A 22,651-nucleotide genomic window follows, 5' to 3' on the forward strand; every position below is an offset into this window, starting at 1 on the left:
GAAAGTCAGTCAATTTCTCTCTCTTTCACCCTCCTTCTCTTCCTTATCGGATCTCCAAATTTGAGCTGTGGTATGTTTTTTGCACTTACCACTAACATCTTTACCCAGAATATTTCTGGCTTGTTTCACAGTGGCTTTAAGACAAAATATTGGCTTCTGAAAAACAAAAGGAGATCTTAACATAAGGACCTAGCTAGCAGGTGAACAGAATAGCATCATTAAAATGGAAAGGCTAATGATAAAGAATAATAATAACGTGAATCTTCAGATTAATCTGGAATATAAACAACAGAGCATGCTTGGAAACCCTTTTGCAAGTAAATAAATAGAACAATTCCACAATAACAACCTACAGGGGAATGGGAAATTGGAGTTAGATCTTACCTCTAGCTCTTTGACCCTCTGTAATATAATTTGATGCTCTCCAGGATCAATACTGAAGGCCTGATTTGGATATTAGAAAAGAAATGTTCAGAGTGAGAATTTGGTTTCAATAAAATAGGAAAGCCTTTAAAGTAAAAACAAACAACAATAGAACCTGAGTTTCTTTTAAGAAGGAATTAAGCATTGGGGGGGGGGAGGGAGAGAGAGAGAGAGAGAGAGAGAGAAAACATACACTGAAGAAGAAAGAAGAGAATGTAGCCTTAAGTGTAGCCCCAAAGCCTTGGGGATGAATAATAAGATAGATGGATTTGGCTCTTTATCCCAACCTTTTGCACATAGTCATAGAGCTCATCGGCATCAGTAACATGATTCTGTTCCACTTGGCCCACCCAATGGAGAATGGTGTAGAGGACCTCTTCGTACAGCAGGGTGAGCTGCAACAATAATGAGACAAAAATTAAAAACAGATCGGAATCAAATCAGCGTAATTTGGCTTAGCAGGGTTGCCAACTATTTTACAGTTTGCAAATATCTTTTTACAGTTTAAAAGCAATACAAATTTATACAAAAGAAGGAAAGGAAGAAGATAAGTAAACAAGAATATAAACCAGTGGTTCTCAACATTCCCAATGCTGCGACCCTTTAATACAGTTCCTCATGTTGTGGTGACCCCCAACCATAAAATTTGTGTCTCGGTTCCTAAGACCATCAAAAATATGTGTTTTCCGATGGTCTTAGGCGACCCCTGTGAAAGGGCCGTTTGACCCCCAAAGGGGTCCCAACCCACAGGTTGAGAACCACTGATATAAATGAAAGAACCCATCTAAAAGCAGGAGCCTGTAGGAGTGCAACAGCAGGCTAGATGGACTAAAACAACGATGTGCCAAAGTTCAGCAGAAATTCAAAGTATGCCTGACGGATAAAAATCTAAGAGCCGCCCAAGGAAAGTTAGACTTCTCCTCAATTTGCCTTCTAAATTGTAGTAATAGTCTGTGGCAAGATGGATGAAAAGTAGCTGATCAGAGTCCAATACACTTAGGTTAGGAAATGAAGGGTGGGAGAAGCATGTGAAGTGTGCAAAGATGGATAGGTAGACTGGAAAAGGTTCTCTCTTCTATCGTTAACTATTTAATTTGCCGCTTTTTGAACGCTAGTTCTTTTATTTTATTTTCCAGATTGGGAAATCTTTTTGGAATCAAGGTGCTACAAGACAACTTTTGGTAGCTACTTGATTACTAGATCATTAATTGAACTACTAATAAGATACCCTGCCTTCTTTCATTTGTTGGGAAGACGGTGTTCAGCAGTGATGTGGGTACCTCTAATGAGTTGTGCTGAAAAGAAGGAATGTATTAAAAAAGACCATCGTATTCACGCTTTTGATTCCATTTACAGTATGCAATTGTGGTGTGCGTTGTTGCCTTCTGTGCTGATTGAGTCCACCAAAGACAGAGAGGAGGAAACACATTCTCTATGTTTACTCCTCTCAAATGGAGGAAGCAAGCCAACCTGATATGCTTTCTAAATTCCCCAGCAGAAAGCAGAGAGGAGAAATACAGTACGAGGTCATTAGGCAAAAAGGAATGGGAGGGGAGTGCCTGAGAGATCAGATCGCCTATAATACTTGCTAGCTACTCATTTTCTCATTTAATGGGAGCCTGCTTATTGAACCAATCTGTGACTAATTTTGTAATAATACTGGTTGACTTTATATTGCATTTCAATAGTGGAACAAGGTGCTTGTGCAGAACATCTAAACATCTAAACAACAGAGGTCTCAAACTCAATTTCATTAAGGGTTGCATCAGGGTGGGCGTGGCCAGGGTGTGTGTGGCCAGCTCGACATCTTTTACATCGGGGCACCTGTGGTGGCCCAAGTGCTCTGCCAGTGAAAATGGCGTTCAGGAGGGCCACTCCATTTTCATTGGCAGAGGACTGCAGGAGGCTATCGCAGCTGAAAACAGAGCCGTTTTCACCGGCAGAGGCACCGTGGGCCGGTCATTTGCTGTTTCCTGGGTGGCCCTGCGGGCCAGATCTGAGCACCCCACAAGCCGTGGGCCTTGAGTTTGACATCCCTGATCTAAACTCTCAAGATTCCAATATAGTACAGCCTTTCTTTTCTAAATGAGCAAATAATTCCGATCAAATGTTTTCCCTCGGAGCTCACCCAGTGAAACTGCCGGGAGAATATGAACTAAAAATGATTTAGTGACGGTTCAAAATTATGACGGCACTGAAAAACAAGGACTTCTGACTTTTCAGAAGTGTGCTTTTCACACTTACAACCATTGCAGCATCCCCATGGTTACATCATCAAATTTCGGGAATTCGGCAACAGGCCTGTATTTATGGCAGTTGCAGTATCCCGGGATCATGTGATCACCATGTGTAACCTTCCTGGCTGATGTCCAACAAGCAAAGTCAGTAGGGGAAGAGCCAGAGTCACTTAAAAGGCAAAGTTCACAGTTAACAATTGCTTTGCTTAGCAACGGAAATTTTGGGCTCAATTTTGTAGGTCAAGGACAACTTGTGGATCTTTTCCCTGATCCAGCAGAATACACCTTATGGACATTAATGAATGAGTTTCTTACCTCTCTCTTAGATAATTTATGGGAGAGATCCATCTGCAGAAAGAAAGAAAAAACAATTTCACTTGATCTGCTGTAAATTCATTTTTAACACGCCTAGGCTGTAGTTGTTTTTTGGTGCAGAGGGTGAAATACCACTTCCCATTACCAACCTGTTCACACTCCCTTATCAGCAGGACACCGCGTGGGTGTAAATGAGAAGTCTTTTACAAACAATTTGTACACTGCACAATTGCTGGCTTTCAGACACTGGGTTAAGGCATTGTTTATTTAACCATTAAAATATTGGTAGCACTTCTGTATGGTTTTTGTGGTTTTATTTGCTGGTTTTATTCATATGGTATCATATCTATCATGTAGAGGTAGAAGTGTTTATTTTATTTCACCCAGGAACCCGATTTAATGATGGATGATATTAAAATTAATTTAAAATGAAAGAGTATATGAATCAATACTGGCTATTTGCTTTTATTATGAATTGCTTATGCTACTATATAATTGTTGCAGATTAAACCAATATTTGCTGTTTGTTTCTGATATGATATACTGCTAGAAATCATTTATTAGGAATTAAGCTTTGTTATTGGCTTCTGCTTATATTATTTTATACTGTCAGAAATAGTTAGGAACTAATTCTAGCTTAGTAAATTGAAACCTTAATACTGGTTGGCGTTCGTGCAAAGTTTGTTATCTCGCTGCTGTGTCTTGCTTCTATTCTTGGCTTCAAAGCTAGGCACATTCTTGAAAATATAGAAGAAATTGTTACCTAGGAATATCAGGCCCCATAGATAAAGGAACCAGAGTAGGGAGTTTTCCTGCCTCATAAATCCTGAAAGCATTCTGCCGAATAAACAACTTGGCCAAGGGGGAGGGAGACAAAGCTATAGGAAAGTTCCATAGATAAGTTGGACAGAGACAGGGGCCTGAACAAAGAATGCTTTAAAGACCACATTGGTAACGAACTAGTGGTGGGTTTCCATTTTTTACTACCGGTTCACTCGTGCGCACAACACTTCTGTGCATGCACAGAAGCATCCAGGCGGGTGGGCGGAGCCTCCCGCTGCCACCACTACTGGTTTGCCCAATCTGGCCCAAATCAGGAGCAACCCACCTCTGTAACGACCCTTTGTCTCTGATTGGGTAAACTTTGTTTCTATCTGTGTAAAATGTATACAATACCCTAAGCCACACTCATAGTGTGTGGCAGTTCCTTACATGTGTTTTGTTTGCATGTTTTGGATATAGTTTTGTCACCCAGCTTTTGATATGGCCATAAAGAAAAGCTGATATTTTTTGCAAGCTTGTTCTCGAGTCTCATTCTCTTTGGCATCTTATTGGCTCAGGGAAACCTCTGGCACCTTACAAAATCAATCCAACGTTTCTTGAATGTTTAGTTAATTTTGTGTTTACTAATTTTTAAAAGTGATATATCAAAAATAGCAAAGCTTCATTTTATAGATTTATATTACATTATTGAAGAAAATGCATTATGCCAGGTACTTTTTAAGTACTACAAGTACTTAGGGGAACATATTCTTAAAAACTTTCTCCTCAGGAACACCATGTATAATATACTATATATATTATATACAGCTAATTCATTTATATAAAGCTAATTCAACAGCTTTGAACACATCATAGCTATTTTAGCCACTGCTAACAGACAAACAGCTATTTTCTTTACACTAATTCAATGTAAACAATATGATTCAATAATTGAATCTTCTGAAATTTCACATCCCATGATACTGAATGTATAGCTCAGGACTGTTCATAATGAAAAGTAACATAGAAATGCTTTGAATACATCAAGTAAAAAAAAAAACGCATAACCATCATTTTCCATTTCTGAATAAACAGCATTATATAATTTTCAGAAGAGAATTCAGAACTAGTAAACAAAGAAATTTAATTGCATAATAGAAAACATCACTATAATATCTCTCCCTACAGCATCAACCTACATTTTGCTCTTTAAATTTATCTGTTTTCGATGATCAACAACAATGGTCTTCCTTTCAACCCACCAATTCTTAATAGAAAAGATCACTGTTTTAAACTAACTCCATTTATTATTTATTCTTCCTTTACATCTGTTTTGCAATTCATTCCTCATGATAAACCATATTTAGCAGACAGTTAAAACCAGAGGTCGTGATTCCAAGGCAGATCTAGACTGCTGTCAGAGCTGCAAGATTTTGAGACATCATAATTATTTATTTTGCAAGACAAAATAATACTTCACTTTTTATAATCAGCAGACAAAAAGTTCTAGAGATGAATATTGCAGGAGCTTTAAGCCTTAGTTTGCATGCACTGGAAATGTTGCCCGGAGATTTTCTAGCCAGCATGATTGCTAATTGGGAAGGACAATTTGACAATGGGAAGAGTTTCCATGAGGGTCTACTCACAAGATGTGGAATTTACAAATATAATCCATTGCATTGCCTTCTCCAACTTTCAGAGTAAACTTGTTGGGCAAAAGATAAACACACACACACACTCAGAACAGATGATACTGTACATTTAGCTACAAGAATTGTCAGCGACAACAAGTAGCTTTAAGAGCTGGTATTTAGTTATGAAAACTAATAAAAAGAAATCCTGAGAATGTGTTCTTAAAATTAATAGGACCAAACATGTGTGGTATGTGCCTCCCATGACATTTCAAATCTCTTGCTACTAAAAAAGCTATTAACTGCACATGGGCCCCTCCAAAAATGGGTCCTGCAAATAATACTGGATTTTGTGTTCTTTTATAGCAGAATAACCCAAGCACTGTTTTCACTAAACTTGTCCTCCCCACTCCTGAAAAAGCAGAAACTTCCCACTATACTCACAACAGTCAGCGTTAGAATTTATTTTGTAACTATTGCAGGTAGTCCTTGCTTAATGACTACTCATTCAGTGGCCATTTGAAATTATGACAGCATTGTACATATGATAGTTATGACTGATCCCCAAAATTACTATTGTCACAGTATCCCCATGTCACATGATCATGATTTCCAACCTTCCCGGAGAGCTTCCCACAACCAAAGTCAATAGAGAAGCCAACAGGAAGTCAGAAGTTGTGATCACAAGTGAGCCTCACTTATTGATCTGTGCTGATTTGCTTTATAAGGGCAACAGAGGACTGCTGGGATTGTCATTGCTAAGTGAGGTGGTCACCAGAGATGGAATTCAGCAGGTTCTGACCAGTTCTGGAGAACCAGTAGTGGAAATTTTGAGTAGTTCGGAGAACCGGTAAATACCACCTCTGACTGGCCCCGCTCCCATCTACTCTCTGCCTCCCGAGTCCCAGCTGATCAGGAGGGACTGGGATTTTGCAATAACCTTCCCCTGGAGCGGGGAGGAAATGGAGATTTTACAGTATCCTTTCCTGCCATGCCCACCAAGCCGAGCCCACAGAACTGTTAGTAAAAAAATTTGAACCCCACCACGGATGGTCACGTGGCATTGCACTTTACTCCCACATCACTTACCAATGGAAATTTTGGTCCCAATTACCTTCCTTCCAATTATCACCATTGAGTGAGGACTACCTATCACAGGGGTGTCAAACTTGTGGCGTCAGATTGTCATCATGTGATGTAGCATGACTTTTTTCCCCTTCGCTAAACCAGGGTGGGCGTGGCCAGTGCGTGATGCATCCGTCCCAAGGGCCATGAGTTTGACACCCCAGACCTATAATATTCTGACACCACCAAATTTACAAAACAAGGTGGGAATGAGGATTAACTGAGTGAGGAGAATTCAAAAAGTTAAGAGTACTTCCAGCTTAGCTCTTGGTGACCACACGGATAAATCCACATAGTTATCTTGGTAACAAGTGGGTTGCAGTGGCTTTCTTTTTTGAGATGCATTAATCTTCCAGTCTAGGCAGCAGTCCTGGAATTACTTAGACATCTCCCTTTCAAGTACTTACCATCTCAGACTCTGATTTGAGGGCTTTTTTTTTAAAGGAAAGTTTGTTCCTTTTAAACTCCATGCTAAAGTAGGAAGTAGACTCCTCGTCCCGTCAGCTGCAGCTGAACTACATTTTCCAGCATTTCACACTGCATTTTCACATGAGTCAGGTTTTAAAAAAACAACTGGGGTGGGGGACTAATTATCTACAATTGCAATCAAGTGATGAAACTGTCCTCTTAACTTCTACTTTCAGTTTAAGAGACAGAACTAGAAAAAAATGGTTTTGTCGTCCCTATATGCTCCCTACCTTCTCCAAAGCCTTTTAATGTTTTCAAATACGTTTCTTTATTTTAACAGTCAATATTATAAAGATCTTGAGGCATTCTGTGGAATCTACTGAGGTGTGATTTTAAGTGTGACTTTGTTTAAAAGCAGAAGTGCCTTATCGCCTCCATAATGAATGATGATTTATTTTAGGCAAACTTACACAATTGAGTGTGTTGCAGGAAAATATGAGCTATTGCTATCAGGAGGTTGGAAAATAAATAGTTTCAAAATAGGAAGGAGATTTTTTTTTGGGGGGGTGGAGTGGGCTTTGCCATACATTATGTAAAAGATAGAAAGTGCAGTCACACATTTACTACTTCTGTAATTAAGAGGGGGGGGGGCTGAGAGGAAGATTATGGACTCTTGCTGCCCTACCAGATTATGTTTTGCTTTCTGAATAATAGTTAAAAGCCCAATGTTGAATTAAAGCTAGTCTTCCAATTTCTATATTTCCCACCTCAGAAATCAGTAGTTTAAGAGAATGATGATCAGATAGGCTGACCATCAAATTGTTTGATGAACACAACTTCAGATGTCATACAAAGATAGAATGTGGTTTGATTATAGTTATTTTGTGTGAATTGACTACTGTGGCTTCCAAATTATGGCTCACTGCTTAAGAGCTATGCTCTCCAATCCCTTTATGGTTTATTTGATGCATCACAGTTAAATTATGATTTAGAGCAATATGCAAACTAAGGTGAGAGTGACAAGGCCCTGGACAGTTAATAAGTATTTATCAGTCATTGGGAGAGGAAGTTAGCTACTCAGAGGAATTCCACACTCAGAAAATAGTGGTTAATAATATAAATGCAAAATACAACGGAGTTTGAATCTGCAAAACCCTCTTCTCCAAAGCACCTGAAGGCAGAACAAGAAGCAACAGATGGAAACTAGTCAAGGAGAGAACTCACTTAGAACTAAGGAGACAGAACAATTAATCAGTGAAATAAGTTGCTTCTAGAAGTTGTGGGTGCTCCAACACTGGAAGTTTTTGAGAAGAGACTGGACAACCATTTGCCTGAGATGGTATTAGGATCTCCTGCTCGAACAGGGGGTTGGCTAGAAGACCCCCCAAAGTCGTTTGCAGCTCTGTTATTCTTTTCTATGCTTGTCTGGATTGATCGTATTTTTAACATTCAAGTTTGCATGTTGTTTCTAAAAAAATTAAGTCCCTCTCTAGATAGGAACTAGCAAGGCTACAGTGCTGGAGCAGGTCCTCATTCTGTTCTCAGCCTTTGGCAAGTCATGAGCACAGAAGACTTTTCTACTCCATTTCAGAGGTCAAATCAGGAAAGCAGCTTAATAACTCTCATGGTATCTAACAGCACTCCCAAAGGTTTCAGCATCTTTTCGAATTAAAGCAGAATGTGAAAGAGAAAGGAGGGAAAACCACCACCTACGTTTTTGCTGTCTTCTGGGGGGTTTCCCATCATTGGGGTCTCGCTCTCAGGCTCCATGCTGGGATGGACTGGGGGAGGGGTAAGCCGAGCGGAGGATGCCATCAGAACATGGCCCCGTTTTCAGACAGAGGCTGACCCACCAAGTCAGGAGTCTGTCTTTCCTAGCGTGAGGCGGTTCCCATTGGCTCTCACATGCCGAAGAGGAAACCACACTCTTTTATCACTCTGACCATTGTAGCAACAAACGGAAATTGAAGCGGGGCTCTCTTCCCCAGCTTATACCTTGCAGTTCTCTAAACACTGAGTTCTCGCCCCGACGCTGAATATACCCTACAGCAGGGGTGTCCAAACTTGGGAACTTTAAGACTTGTGGACTTCAACTCCCAGAATTCCCCAGCCAGCATGAAATTACCTCTCCTCCTCTGATGGCTTCTCTGCAGTCACAACTCCCTGGAGCTAAATCTGCATGCAAACCAGTGGTGGGATTCAGCCAGTTCGCACCACTTCGGGAGAACTGGTTGTTAACTTTCTGAGCAGTTTGGTGAGCTGGTTGTTGGAAGAAATCATTAAGGCAGAGAAACGGTTGTTAAATTGTTTGAATCCCACCACTGATGCAAACTGTCTAAACCAATGGCGAAATTAATTTTTTTTTGCTACCGGTCCTGTGGGTGTGGCTTGGTGGGCGTGGCAGGGGAAGGATACTGCAAAATCCCCATTCCCACCCCACTCTGGGACCAGCCAGAGGTGGTATTTGCCGGTTCTACTCAAAATTTCCGCTACTGGTTCTCCAGAACCTGTCAGAACCTGCTGGATTTCACCTCTGCTCTAAACCACTGTTTCTCAACCATGCTGGCTAGGGAATTCTGGGAGTTGAAGTCCATACATCATAAAGTTGCCAAGGTTGAAAATCACTGCTCTAAACAGATTAATATAAATTTGCACTCATGTTGCCCCAAGTAGAAATGACAGCGATGGACTTTTAAGAGAGCAGTGCCAGAGGCTAACCAGACCAAGCATCTTTTATACCTTATCCATTATGGGTGATGTATTCATCATCAGGTTTGTATTACTGTTTTTGTTATCTTGAAACTAATTACCCAACATATGTAATCCACAGAAGGCTTCAGCTTTGAAATAAAATTCAGGAGCAAAGCAAGTTCCACACAGCAAGTTCCATAAACGTGGTGCTCTTCTCCAAGGCCAGGTTGAAGTTGACATATGACAGATTAACAGAGTTGGAAGGGACCTTATAGGTCATCTAGTCCATTCCCCCCACCCCCGCTCAAGCAGGAGACCCTACACTATTTCTGACAAATGGCAGTCCAATCTCTTCTTAAAAGTCTCAGGTAATGAAGCCCCCACAACATCGGAAGGCAAAGTTGTTCCATTGGTTGATTGTTCTCACTGTCAGAAAGTTCCTCCTTTTTTCTAGGTTAAATCTCTCCTTGGTCAGTAACGGGCATTCGGTTTTTTTGTGGTGGTTTCCACGGGGTGGGTGGGATTTTTTTAGGCCCTGGCAATTGCAAAACTGACTAGTTATTTTCCAGACAGGCCTGGCATGAGGCAACTATATTGTTATTTATTTATATTGTTATTTATTTATCTTAACTTTGTGGCTTTTATTTCTATTTGAATTGTTAAATGTTGATGTATTTACCTCCTCCATGCCACATGCCTATATATTTGATTGTACGTCGCCCCGAGTCCCTTCGTGGAGAGGGCGCGACTGATAAATTAAATAAATAAATAAATAAATAAATAAATAAACTTGCTTGTGGCATGAAAAGGCTTCGCTGATAAGCACTGATATGAAACAGACCTCCAAGAAGGCAAGCCAGTACATTCTCTCAGAAACGGAAACAGATCAAGACAGGGTCAAACATGTCTGTCTTTTCTTCACCAAGAAAAAACAACAACATGTTTCGACTTAGATCTCAGATCTGATTTCGTCTTGCTTAAAACACCAGTAAAGAGGCTTTGGGGGTGGGGGGGGTCAAGGACCAGTGTTAACATGGGGGACAAGACTGAATAATAGAAGCTGCCTTCTCACTGGATACAAAACTGCACTGAATTTGGGAGGATCTGGGGAGGGAGGGAGTCCTTGTTTTTCTTAACTGGCACATATTTTAAGCATCCACCACCATTTCCATGCCTTTTTCCTCTCAAAATGAAAAGAAATGGAGCTGTCAGTTTTTAGCCTTCATAACAAGCAGACCTCTGAGGGCTGCTAAAAGGAAAAGAAAGATCCACTTGCATTGTCAACAGTGCATACTTTCACCTCCAGTTGTTCTCTAAGATCTTTTAGCATTGATGTTCTTTTTCTCAAACAAGGTTCAGTATCAACCAAACAATTCTAGTCATGCTGGCTGGGAATGCTGGGAGTTATAATCAATTAGAGCTGTGATGGCGAACTTATGGCATGCAGAGAGCCCTCTCTGTGGGCACGCAAGCCGTTGCCCCAGCTCAGCTCCACTGCGGATGCCTCCCGCTGGCCAGCTGGTCTTTGGGTCTCTGCCGCATGTGGGGGGGTGGAGCACATGGGAGAGATGCGTGCACATGCATGGGGTCACGTGTGCATGTGGTGGGTGAATGAGCATACAGGGGGAATATGGGGGTCATCTGTGCATGTGTGGGTGTACATGGAGCGTATATGGGGTCATGTGCACGGGCGGGTGAGGAATGCAGGGGGTCACACACGCATTGCATTATGAGTGCGTGCATGTTTTCGACACACGATGACAAAAAGGTTAGCCATCACTGATCTAGAGGCCACTGGATTGGGAAGGCTGCTGCTTTTCCTCTCATTATTTCTTTGGTTTGGGAATTTCTTTTTTCTATTTTGTCTTGTTGGCTGCTAGAGCTCTTTCTTTCTCCTTAAGCACACAGTTCTGAGATGGAGATAACCTCCAAGCTCAACAAACAACCAGAAAGCCCTGCCAAAGATGAACAGGGATCCTTGGTGGTGATTGCTATTAGTATGTAGCTGGAAACAAATGCCGTGAAAGTCTGGGAGAAATAAGAGCTGCATGTAAGAGGTACCCCCATGTTCAGTGTAGTAATGAGGGTTCTGGATTTGGACTGAGAGAATCCAGGTTCAACGTCTTATTCAATTATAAAGCTCACCAAGGTGACTCTCTTAATCCAACCTACATCCAAGGCAGTGGTGGGTTCAAACTTTTTTAGAATCTCTTCTGTGGGTGTGTCCTGCTTTGTGGGAGTGGCTTGCCAGCCATGTGACCAGGTGGGAGTGGCTTGCCAGCCATGTGACTGGGTGGGCGTGGCCAACTTGTAAAATGTGGTGAAACTCACTTAACAAAGCTCTTGCTTAGCAACCAAAATGTTGGCTCAGAAACTCTGGCATTTGAAGCATGCAAGTCTTAAAGCTGTCAAGTTACAAGACCCTCGCACCCCTAACCCTTTAGAAAAGAAAAACCCCAGGGGTGTTCAAACTTGACAGCTTTAAGACTTGTGGACCTCAACTCCCAGAATTCCTCCTCTCGCTCTTCATCTTGATGATGTGTGGATGGGCGGGGGGAGGGAGCTGGAACCGGTTCTAAACGGCACTGTAGATTTGTGGAACCTCTTCTATAGAAGATGTTAGAACTGGCAGGAACCCACCCCTGATCCAAGGTCATTGCAGTGTGTGAACGGAAGGGGAAACTCTTGTAAATGGCCTTTAGCTCAGAGAAAACAAAGGTATTAAACTTATAGGACCTATACCTCACGACTGATGGACTCAGCCATAATTATAAATGTGATAATAAATAAAGAGGATTTTTTTAAAAAAAGAAGATGTTCATGCAAATCTGGAAAGACAGCTGACTGGAGGCCTTGGGCCAGATAATTAAAGCTAAGCCTTTGGTGGAGGGTGCACACTGGCATCATCTACCATAACATAACGTCAATCAAGCCACCTACAAAAACAGATGAGGAAACATGTCCTGCCTGAGGCATCTCAGCTCTATGACCATCCTCTCTTTGGCAGGTGAGTTTCCTCCATATCCTCCTCTCCTGTGGACTTTACAATATGGCACTTAAGATTCCACATGATGGGATGTCAAAGAGTAGAGAGAGAAGAAGGAAATAACAACCACCCATAGAATTGTAGATTTAACAAAATCTCTATTAAGAATCAACTCATTCTCTATTAGAAATGTAGCAAACATGAGGCAGAAGGGCCCTGTAACCCCCAAAGGGGTCTTCCTCCAAGTTCTAGAGCAGTGATGGCTAACCGCTTTGGTGCTGAGTGGCCAAAGTGCACATGCGTAACCCCAAAATGCAATGTGAGCGCCCTCCATGCATGCCCCCCCATCCCCATCCCCTGCACATGCACCCCCGCGCATGCGTGCATGCCCCCCTTCACCCACTTTTGGCTACCAGGTTGATGCAGGAGGCTTTCCAGGCCCAAAATGGGGCACAGGGAGCCTTGCAAGCCCCCTCCCAGCTCTCCCTTTTGGCTTCCAGGTTGATGCAGGAGGCCTTCCAGTCCCAAAATGGGGGACAGGGCGCACACATGAGCGGACTCCCAAAATGCAATACAAGGAACCCCCGCACATGCGCCCCACACATGCGCCCCTGCATGCGTAGCAGAGACCAGCTGGCTGGCAGGAGGCGTGTGCACTTCCACGGTGGAGCTCGGTTGGGGCAACGGGTGGCGTGCCCACAAAGAGGGCTCTGCGTGCCACTTATGGCATGCGTGCCATAGGTTTGCCATCACGGTTCTAGAGGCTGCCTACTTGAGCCAGAACAAACTGGGACTGCCTTGTTTGACATGAGGCAACTACCTATTAGGCTTTTGCTTTAGACCATTGACCATAGAATAACAGAGTTGGAAGGGACCTTGGAGGTCTTCTAGTCTAACCTCCTGCTTAGGCAGGAAACCACTTCAGACAAATGGTTATCCAATCTCTTCTTTAAAACTTCCAGTGTTGGAGCATTCACAACTTCTGGAGGCAAGTTGTTCCAATAATCAATTGTTCTAACTGTCAGGAAATTTCCCCTTAGTTCTAAGTTGCTTCTCTCCTTGATTAGTTTCCACCCATTGTTTCTTGTCTTACCCTCAAGTGCTTAGGAGAATAGCTTGAGTCCCTCTTCTTTGTGGCAACCCCTGAGATATTGGAACACTGCTATCATGTCTCCCCCAGTCCTTCTTTTCATCAGTCTAGAGTAGACATACCCAGTTCCAGCAACTGTTCTTTATATGTTGCTAATACAATTTAAAGGGTTGCATTTGGAAATTCTAGTTGTTGCCATCTTGGTTTGTCTTTGAAAAACAAACACATGCCCCATAATTACTATTGTTTCAAATATCAAGTATACAAATCCTTTCCCTTCAAAGAAGATTAGAATATAGCACGAAGTTTTCTTTTAAACATTAACGCTTTGATGGCCTATACAAAAAATAGATTTGGTTATTGAAAAAACTGTTTCATCAGCAGCAATCTTAAACTGGATCCTTGACCCACAAACAAGCAATTGCAATTGCATCATTACCCTGATATGCCCAAATTACCCCAATTTAACAGCCACTGCTCTAGGACATGAAACATCACAAATGATGATTAGAGCATAGTTGGACATTTTAGTCTCATCAAGCACAAGTACGGTACGTGCCCAGGATAAGGACTACACCATGTTGGTAAGAGAGGCAAAACATTCTTGCTTCTCACTTTGCATCCATGCTTTGCATCCAATGGCCTTATTTCAGATGCCTGATTCATTTTGGGGAGGGCGGAACCAATAGTACATAGATCTTCAGTTTCATTATGCCCAGATTTCTAAACAATCAGTAGCAAACCATAAGGTACCTAGAGCAACTTTGATACCAATTCTTACAATCTTCTGTGTACAGAACTACCCAACAGAGCCATGAGCTTAAACATTTTTCATAATTCTACCAGTCCATTAATAATACTTCCTTGCTGGTATAATGACTGTTAAAACATCCTGCATAGATTTTGAAACCTCTTATGTACAACTTTTTAAGAGGAATCCTCTTATATATCACAATAGCCAGAATTAAAAAAAAAAACTTGTGGGGTTTACAAAAAAACTTTGCTTACCTCTCTTGTGTTGATCGTTCTGCAGATCTGAGTTTTCTTAGATTCTTCTAAAAATAGTTACCTAGAAATAGAAGAATTTAGCTTTGTATATTCTCAGTCATCCATGGGAAATTTTTCAAAATGATTCACTTCTTTTTAGCTCAAAGCTATAGGGCTGGTGTGGGGGTGGTTAAGTTCAATGTGATAATTACGCAAATGTCAATGATACTCAAGGAAAAACTTAGCTGTGTAAAAACCAAAATCACCTCATTTCACAATAAACAGCAGATGTTGAAGAAAAGCCATTTATAAGAAACCAAAAGATTTAGCACTGCTTCACTACATTTTCAGAGGGAGCAATACCCAACTTCCTGAAAGCCACATTATTCATTACCATAAAACCAAACAATGTATAACTTCAGGGTATGTCTAATTTTGAAATGAATCGGGTTGATTTATACATTATTAGTCACCTTTATGGAGGATGTTCTCTGTAATTATAGAGGCCCAGGTGAATCCACTACTTTGAAGATCTAGAAAGTTGCTTAAAATTCTTCCCATTTGAAGGAATTATGACTTAAAGAAGGTGCAAAAAATGAATAAATGATGTTTAATGTATTTATCCAATAAACACACTTATAATCACTAACTGGTTGTTGTAATTGCTTTGTCTGGATGTCAGCCCTTGAAAGTAATTTAGACAGGAATCTAAAAGTATTCTAACACTACCTTTATTGTATGACCACAGGAGCAGAATGATTCAAATTTGGAAGTACTTCTCTCCTCCCTTGCCTTTATTTTTCAGAGAATTAAGGAAGCTCCCTTGAGATGCTTTCTCCATCCCCATTCCTTCTGTAAGCTGAGATACACTGTCAGACCATTGCTCAGGTTGCTGCTCTTCTGTCTCCCAAGCTGATTTACAAAGCCCATTTGTGTGTGTGTGTGTGTGTGTGTGTGTGTGTATGTATGTGTGTATGGAAAGTTCAGTTTGCAGATCACTGAATAATAGCATTAAACTAAGCTAACAGCTGCTAATTATATAGACAGGGGGACTATTCTACTAAATTATGGTAACATGATTTAACAGCTCAAAAAACAACTCTACAATAAAATACTGTAAAATACCACAATTTTAAAATGCAGGAAAACGTTAAAGTGTCAATGATGATGAAGATAAGTAAGCTTGGATTTTTCTCAGTACAGTATTTGTCACTTAAAACTCAGTTTGGGTCCTGTTTCAGGCTCATGGATCTGATGTATATTGGTATTTAAATTAAAATATATTTATTGGAATTGCTTTCTTCTTTAAGAAAAGCCAATTACAATGTCTTTTTTTTATGAAGATCCAGGAGCCAACTGGTGTATTTCGAACATTGGGGGAAGGATTGATCCTACCTGAACACTTAATTTGGTGTAAAGAGGACTAATTTGGAGGTTTGGTCTGAGAAAACTGGAGCACTATTTCTATGCTAAGTTTTACTCCAGTTTCAATGCTGGAGTAAGACAGCATTGCCCAGCTTGTAAGGAACATTGGGTTAAAAAAAAGCCTAGCAAAGAAATATATCCTATCTTCATTTTTGTCCTCCGGAAAACAGTTTTGTCCATCTGTTATTTACCCATTAAATATATTAATGTCAAATTGCACCCAGCCCAATTCACTCAGAACAAGGCTTGCTGAAGAAAAATACAGGAGTATAAAAATGGGATTGATAGAAGTATCCTGGAAATGTGTAAACAATCCATTGGCAGGTTTCAAACTTCTACTGCTAAAAAACCACAATGTATGATTTCTAGGCAGATTTAAAACAGTTTAAACATTGCCCCCCAAAAAAGAGGAAAAGAGAAAATAATATTAGGAAGTATGATTGAGACAGAAGGTTGAGGTAATTAAATTCTTGCCTACTCTATGCTTTCACAACACAGTACTATTATTCATCCTGCCCATTTGCACAGAACAGAACAGAAAATCAGAGCGATAGCTTCCCGAAACATCATCTCGACAGACCTCTCTTGCAGATGAGAAACTAGGAAGAGTGACAGGCAAATGTCCCCTGAATCTTCTCTCAAAAGCCCTGTAATGTGAAGGCTTATAGTTATTTCTTTAGACATTGTCTAACCTCTCTATAGAGAGACAGGTTGGTGTAGCAGTTAAAGGCACAGAGTAGAAACTGGGAGACTGAGTTCTAATCCTGCCTTGGGCACAAAGCTAGTAGGGTAACCTTGGACCACTCCCACTCTCCCTCTCTCTGCCCTAGGAAGGAAGTGAGAGCAAACCACTTCTGTAAATGTTGTGAAGAAAGCTGCAGGGACTTCTTCATGTAGTTGCCTGGAGTCAAGATCAGTTTAAAAGATCACCAGTCATGCCTATAAGATATCACTTATACTACTCATTTTCTTGGCTGAGTAGTCTGTAAAACCAAACTTCAATTAATATGTAGTGTGTCTGAACTGATAACAATTAGTTGCTACCAATCCTGCAGAACAACTGTAGGACTCTTTCCATATATAACTGAATATTTGGCCTCCCTTTAACTTGCTCTTGCACATAATCCTTATGGATCCAGAGAGCCTTCCTCCAATTCTTGAAGACCATACATCTTCCAAAGCCTAGGCTCTTGCCCCAACACACAAGAGTTGCTTTCAACTACCATTGTGATCAAGATCTTCCATCTCCATGAAGGCCAGAAAAGTCACACAGATGCTAAACTGCATGCGACTGCAGCAGATTGGTTTGTACTCTGACTTCTGGAAAACCCAGGGGAAAAAAGGTTGCTCTGTTCAGTTCCTTCCCTGCCCATCTTCTCCTTCTGAAACTGACTGTTCTGTAGTTGTTGTTCTCCTAGAAGGACCCCTAGGCAAACACTCTAGGAATGCACATTTTCCCAGACCAGATTGGTCAACAGGTTTAACTTGTTACCGCTGTATTTGCTACTATGTGAAAGGTTCTTTGCCCATGATAAGCTGCCTGATTCTCTTCCCCTCAGGTGATACATGCAAGGCATATGTGATTCTAATTAATGCATCAGCTAGACCTGATATTAATTCTGTGCCATAAAAAGTAGCTCTGGACATTATTAGCTCACAGAGGACAAGGTTTTTTCTACCCTCTTCCCAAGCATTCATCCATCTCTCTAGAAATATCCAAATAAGTTGAGTTATTGCAAAAGGCACCCACAAAAGGAATCCTCTCCAATTATCCAGTTAGTTGATACTTACCTAAAAAGATTGCTGGGATCTATCCAAGCATTTCTGCAAACAGCAACAGCCTCTCTGATGCATTCAACTAAGCACTGTCCTGCTCCCTGCAGGACTGGTAGGACTGGTAGGCAGCTCGCTAAGGATCATATAATCCCATCCTGTGGAGGGCGGAAACATACATCAGTTGCTTATTTTGTTATCAGTTGATTATTATAAAACAGACAGCTAGTCATCTTTCTTGTCAGGAAGTTTGCCTTTGGATTTTGCCAGCAGCCCACCGATAATGATCCTGTGCAATTTCTGTTACTGCTAGCAGCCAAGAAATGAACTAATGCAAATCAATTGGCGGTCATTTGGTCTCCTCTTGAATCCTAGCAAAGGAGAGGAAAAAAAAAGAAAGGGGGAAAAAAAGTTAAAACATTAACTTAAGGTAGCTGCCTGGCTCACTTTCCAACTTTAATATTTTTGGGAGAAGGAAGTTACAAATCATACCTCCAAATTCAAAGTATGAGTTTGCATAAAAGCAAGCACCAACAGCTACATTCATGTGACCAAACCCAAGCAAATAACAGCTTGTCCTGTTGCCAAAGGATGATTAGTTTTATTGGGCCTGCACTGTTTACACCAAAATATTTTTTCCAGGCAGAGGGGAAGGAGGAAGCTTCCCCGTTTTATGAAAGCAAATGGGCAGCTCTCTAGGACTGTACCCCTCCACCTGAGGGGTGACCCAACTGATTTCTCCACTTACAGTTTAGGTCCTGATTGGCAACCCTGCGATAAATGATCAAGCACCCCCCCATTCAATCATATAATACCCATAGCGTGCATTCCAAACCAGTGACGTGCGGTGAGGTTTATGGCTGGTGAGGCTGGTGATGTCATCAGGAAGGCGGGGAATTCTTAACAAGGCGCCGGCCACGACTCGGTTTCCAGGGTCCTTTCGCGAGTGAGCTGGCAGGGAAACGGTAGCTGACGGTCTGAAAAGTCCGTCGCACTTTCTGCTTTCGTGAACAACTTCCCGTAAACCTGCCATTGCTCAGTGCGAGGAAGGGAGCCGCTCATGCATGCGCATTCGCCCTGGAACATGAGCTCCGGCGTCAGAACCCGACAGAAGGTGGGGAATGGAACCATGTGTGCAGGAGGGAGGCTGAGGCTAGAGGAGCCTCCTGCACCTCCCTCTGTCCTGCACACATGGTCCCATTCCCCGCCTTCCTGAGTCAACATGAAGGGGACCGCGGCTCGCACAGTCCCATTCCCCGAGGCTCCTCAGCGCCTTTTCCCTTTTCCATTTTTTTTTCATGATGAGAGCGGTGAGGCTCTGCCTCCCCTGCCTCCCCTGACCGCACGTCCCTGTTCCAAACACCCGATGATAACCAGTAACCAAAATTGTAGTGAGATTTGCTAATCAAATCTAATATATACTGGCCTACTGATCCAGAATGTAGAGTGTTTGTTCATTCATTCCATTTGAATGGCCACCTCCATAGTGACTCTGGGTGACCTTCAGCACACGGACATGATTTTTAAAGATATGCAAGAACAATATGATCAGCTCCAAATCCATAATTCCAACAAAAATGCCTATTTCCAATTTCTTTTTCTCAAAAATTTCAGGCTTTTTCTTGATTCTGTCTTTGAGGACTGGTAAATCTAAAATTGGGGCTCACATACGGTCTCTTAGAGGCAAAAATCCAGGTGTGTGCTAGATGGCAATAAAGATATTCCAAAATGTAAAGTGCAAATATGGCAGCTCTGCTGAAATAAAAAATTAGCATTTAAGTCAGGGTCACATGAATAATTCAATTCTTACTCAAAATTCGGTGAGGATTTTTCCAGATGAAAATGTTAAACAAAGAGTTATCAAAAATACATTACAGAAGTCCTTATTTAAAGAACAACAGGGGGAAATCCTTGTGTTTCATTGTGAAACTTGATTATGTTGCATTTAGATGACTCTCTACCCAAATTTCTGGTGTTTTCCATTGGGTGGGGGAACCCTCTGGAAAGCCACTGCCAGTCGGAGTAAACAATTTCAGGTAAATTTATCTATTTTAATATACTCATAAGGATCTGATCTTGTGCTTCTAACAGCTGTTCATCAGTAGATAGTCACAGGTTATACCACTCCCTCCCCCTCACTGCTATGAACAAAGATTAAAGAATTGCTAAAGGCAGAAAAAGGCATACATGTTTTTTTTCTTGGTGGTTAGCAAACTTCTATGTTAGAATTACTATTCTCAAAATCCAAAAACAGAAAGTCCAAAGAAGTTTTATATTTTCACAGTTATCTCAGATCACATGAAAAACTCAAAGAAATTAAGAATTTGTAACTGTAGAAAGTGGAAACCATTTTTCACAGGAAAAATGGTTGCACGAGGCTGTGGAGAGTAAGGACAGCTCTCTGATTATCCGTATTTTCCCCAGAAATGGGTTCTGTACCATTAGCAGTTACATGGTAGAAAGAGGCTTGGAATTTGAAGTTGTTCACACCACAATAAAAATCACTTCTGCCGAAATGTGATCTAATCACCAACCAACTACAAATGAGGAACTTCTTAATAGAAAGTTAAGCTGGTATCCAAGATGATCATAAGCTCTGGATATATCATAGCCATGCAAGATTATAACCGTAACCTAAAGATACATCATATAGCATGGAAGGATATTCAATTTTGTCAATTAATTTTCCTTCCGGCTATAAAACTTAAAAGGAAAATACTGATTGTAACTGGTCACTCTTAGATATTGACTTTTAGATGATGACTAAGTCCAGTAATTTGATTATTTCACTAACTTCAAGGTCAAAAACAGAAAACAAACTACATTAAGGTTTAATGTGTTAAATAAACCAGGTCTGTGAAGTTTATATCCAGATTTCCACATAATCTAACATTTGAATTAATCTTTAAACTTTCATGGACCCCAGTCTACAAAGGAAAGTTTATCCTGCGTTAGAATTAAATATAATAATTTAGTATTCATGGTATTTATAACACTAATACTACTTATTAATTTATAGTAATATAGGCATAGCCTTGGTAGAGGTGAATTTTAAACAGCAATGATATCAAAGAGAAATGAAAGGTAGCAAGAAAGGGGCTAATTATTAACTGTAAACATTCACAAAACAATTATTAGGTAGCTAATAATAAACATAGGCTACATGTGTATAAATGACCAACTTAAGGCAAATGTAGTTTGCCTCTTTATAGCTTATCATATTCTGTAAACTATACCACAATACTGTGGGTGCACTGATTTTATCACACAATGTGCGTTAAAAACTTTTGTCCTTACTCAAGCCACAGGAAATATCTACATCTACATCTACATCATCTACATCTACATCTACACATACATACATACATACATACATACATACATACATACATACATACATACATACATACATACATTTCAGTTTGTCATAAGGAAATATTAATACCATATGTTATTTGACAAGAAATACGTTTTGCAATGTGTCTGTAGCATTCTATCATTTGTTACGCTGAGGCAACCTGCTTCTAAAAGTACATTTTGAGATACCTCTGAAAAGGCCTAAAACATATATAATCTCATTTGTCTAGAGAGGTTGGCATCAGGCTGGGTTTTTTCCCCTCAACCACTAGCATTTTTGTGGAAACCTATGGCACATGCTGATTTAATCTGACCAGCTGGGTTAAGTAATCTTCCCTTTGCTCGTCAAACTGAAATGCATCCCGCCCTTCCTTAGCTCTCTCACCCAGTGGCTTGTGCTCACAAGCTCTGCTCTTTCAGGATTTTCACTGCATCTGCCCTTTATAGGGGCGATCTCCCTGCTTAAAATCTGAGCACCCCCTTAACAGGAGCAGGCAGGATTAACTTGCTAATGGTGATAGAAAGAAAGGGGAAAGCAGAACTCACCTTGGTTCTGTATCAAGTGCCTTTCCCTCCTAAGCAGGGGAGGTTGACAGCTGTAGATCTTTATTGACTTGTTTTACTGTAAAGGGTTGGGCCAAATGCTATGAGGCAGGAACATAGGCAGCACTACGCCAATAAAAATCCTTCTGAGATTATTGGTAGGGAGGAGACATGTGCATGCTGTGTGTGTGGTGTGTGTAAATAAAACTTGTGGAGTCGTCTAAAATTGGTTCTAAATACACCCCAAGTAATGTGTTTCTTTTAGCCATCCAGGTTTTGCAAGAGGCCCCAGCAATGGAAACATTGCTACCAAAGCCATCGCTTTTCAAAATACAAGGGATGCCAGATTCCAAAAATTGTCTGGGTTTGCACAATTAGGATAACAATACACAGCTGCTTGGCTTGCATCTCACAAGTGTGCATTTAATGTTATACAAATTCAGTGTCTGCAGTTGCACTACGCAAACACATTTCAGCCTAGCTTGTATGAATGCAAGCGATGGAATGATTTAGCTATTATGTGAATCCCCAAAACTGAATGGATCAGTTAACTATGACTAAGAGTCTTATGCCATCTTGACGGTATCTTTCTGGGTGTATTGCTGTTGCTTCTCATCTCCTTTGGGTGTGCATGCCATTGTTTATCCCACTTACACAATGGCAGAAGAGTTATTGGTATTGGCAGTCAGCAGACTCAGGAGGAACAAGCTGGCTTTACTAGTGCTTACATTGGCTTATAGGCCACTAACTCTTCGGTGTACTGGAGCAAATGTCATATGACACATACCAGGAAATGAAATCGAACAGCCACACTGTGCAAATGTTATTTGGCCAATGTATGGCTTCAGGCTCTATGGGCAGTGTAAAGCCCCCTATGTGAGCATTATCAACAGGAGCA

At 40.9% G+C, this 22,651-nt stretch overlaps 1 protein-coding gene across 7 annotated transcripts in view; it reads right to left on the reverse strand.

Annotated features, from left to right (window-relative positions):
* The window catches only part of UNC13D (unc-13 homolog D), a 62,156-nt gene extending 40,286 nt beyond the window's left edge, over window positions 1-21,870 (reverse strand). Inside the window, exons 1-8 of one of the 7 annotated variants that reach the window (XM_081935771.1) lie at window positions 21,757-21,870; window positions 17,872-18,011; window positions 15,129-15,231; window positions 14,677-14,737; window positions 2,976-3,008; window positions 711-818; window positions 385-444; window positions 90-156 (exon numbers count right to left, since the gene is read on the reverse strand). In XM_081935771.1, coding sequence (XP_081791897.1) covers window positions 90-156; window positions 385-444; window positions 711-818; window positions 2,976-3,008 — 268 coding nt within the window. In that variant the 5' untranslated portion in view covers window positions 14,677-14,737; window positions 15,129-15,231; window positions 17,872-18,011; window positions 21,757-21,870. Of the gene's footprint in view, window positions 1-89; window positions 157-384; window positions 445-710; window positions 819-2,975; window positions 3,009-6,900; window positions 7,018-8,614; window positions 8,732-14,676; window positions 14,738-15,128; window positions 15,232-17,871; window positions 18,012-21,595; window positions 21,723-21,756 lie in introns of those variants that run through there. The other 6 variants (XM_081935769.1, XM_081935770.1, XM_081935773.1 and 3 more) reach the window with 6 other exon arrangements.
* Between the last annotated feature and the right edge of the window lie 781 nt (window positions 21,871-22,651).

Source organism: Natrix helvetica (genome assembly GCF_964273705.1).
Source record: "Natrix helvetica genome assembly, chromosome: 1".
Classification (NCBI taxonomy): Eukaryota; Metazoa; Chordata; class Lepidosauria; order Squamata; family Natricidae; genus Natrix; species Natrix helvetica.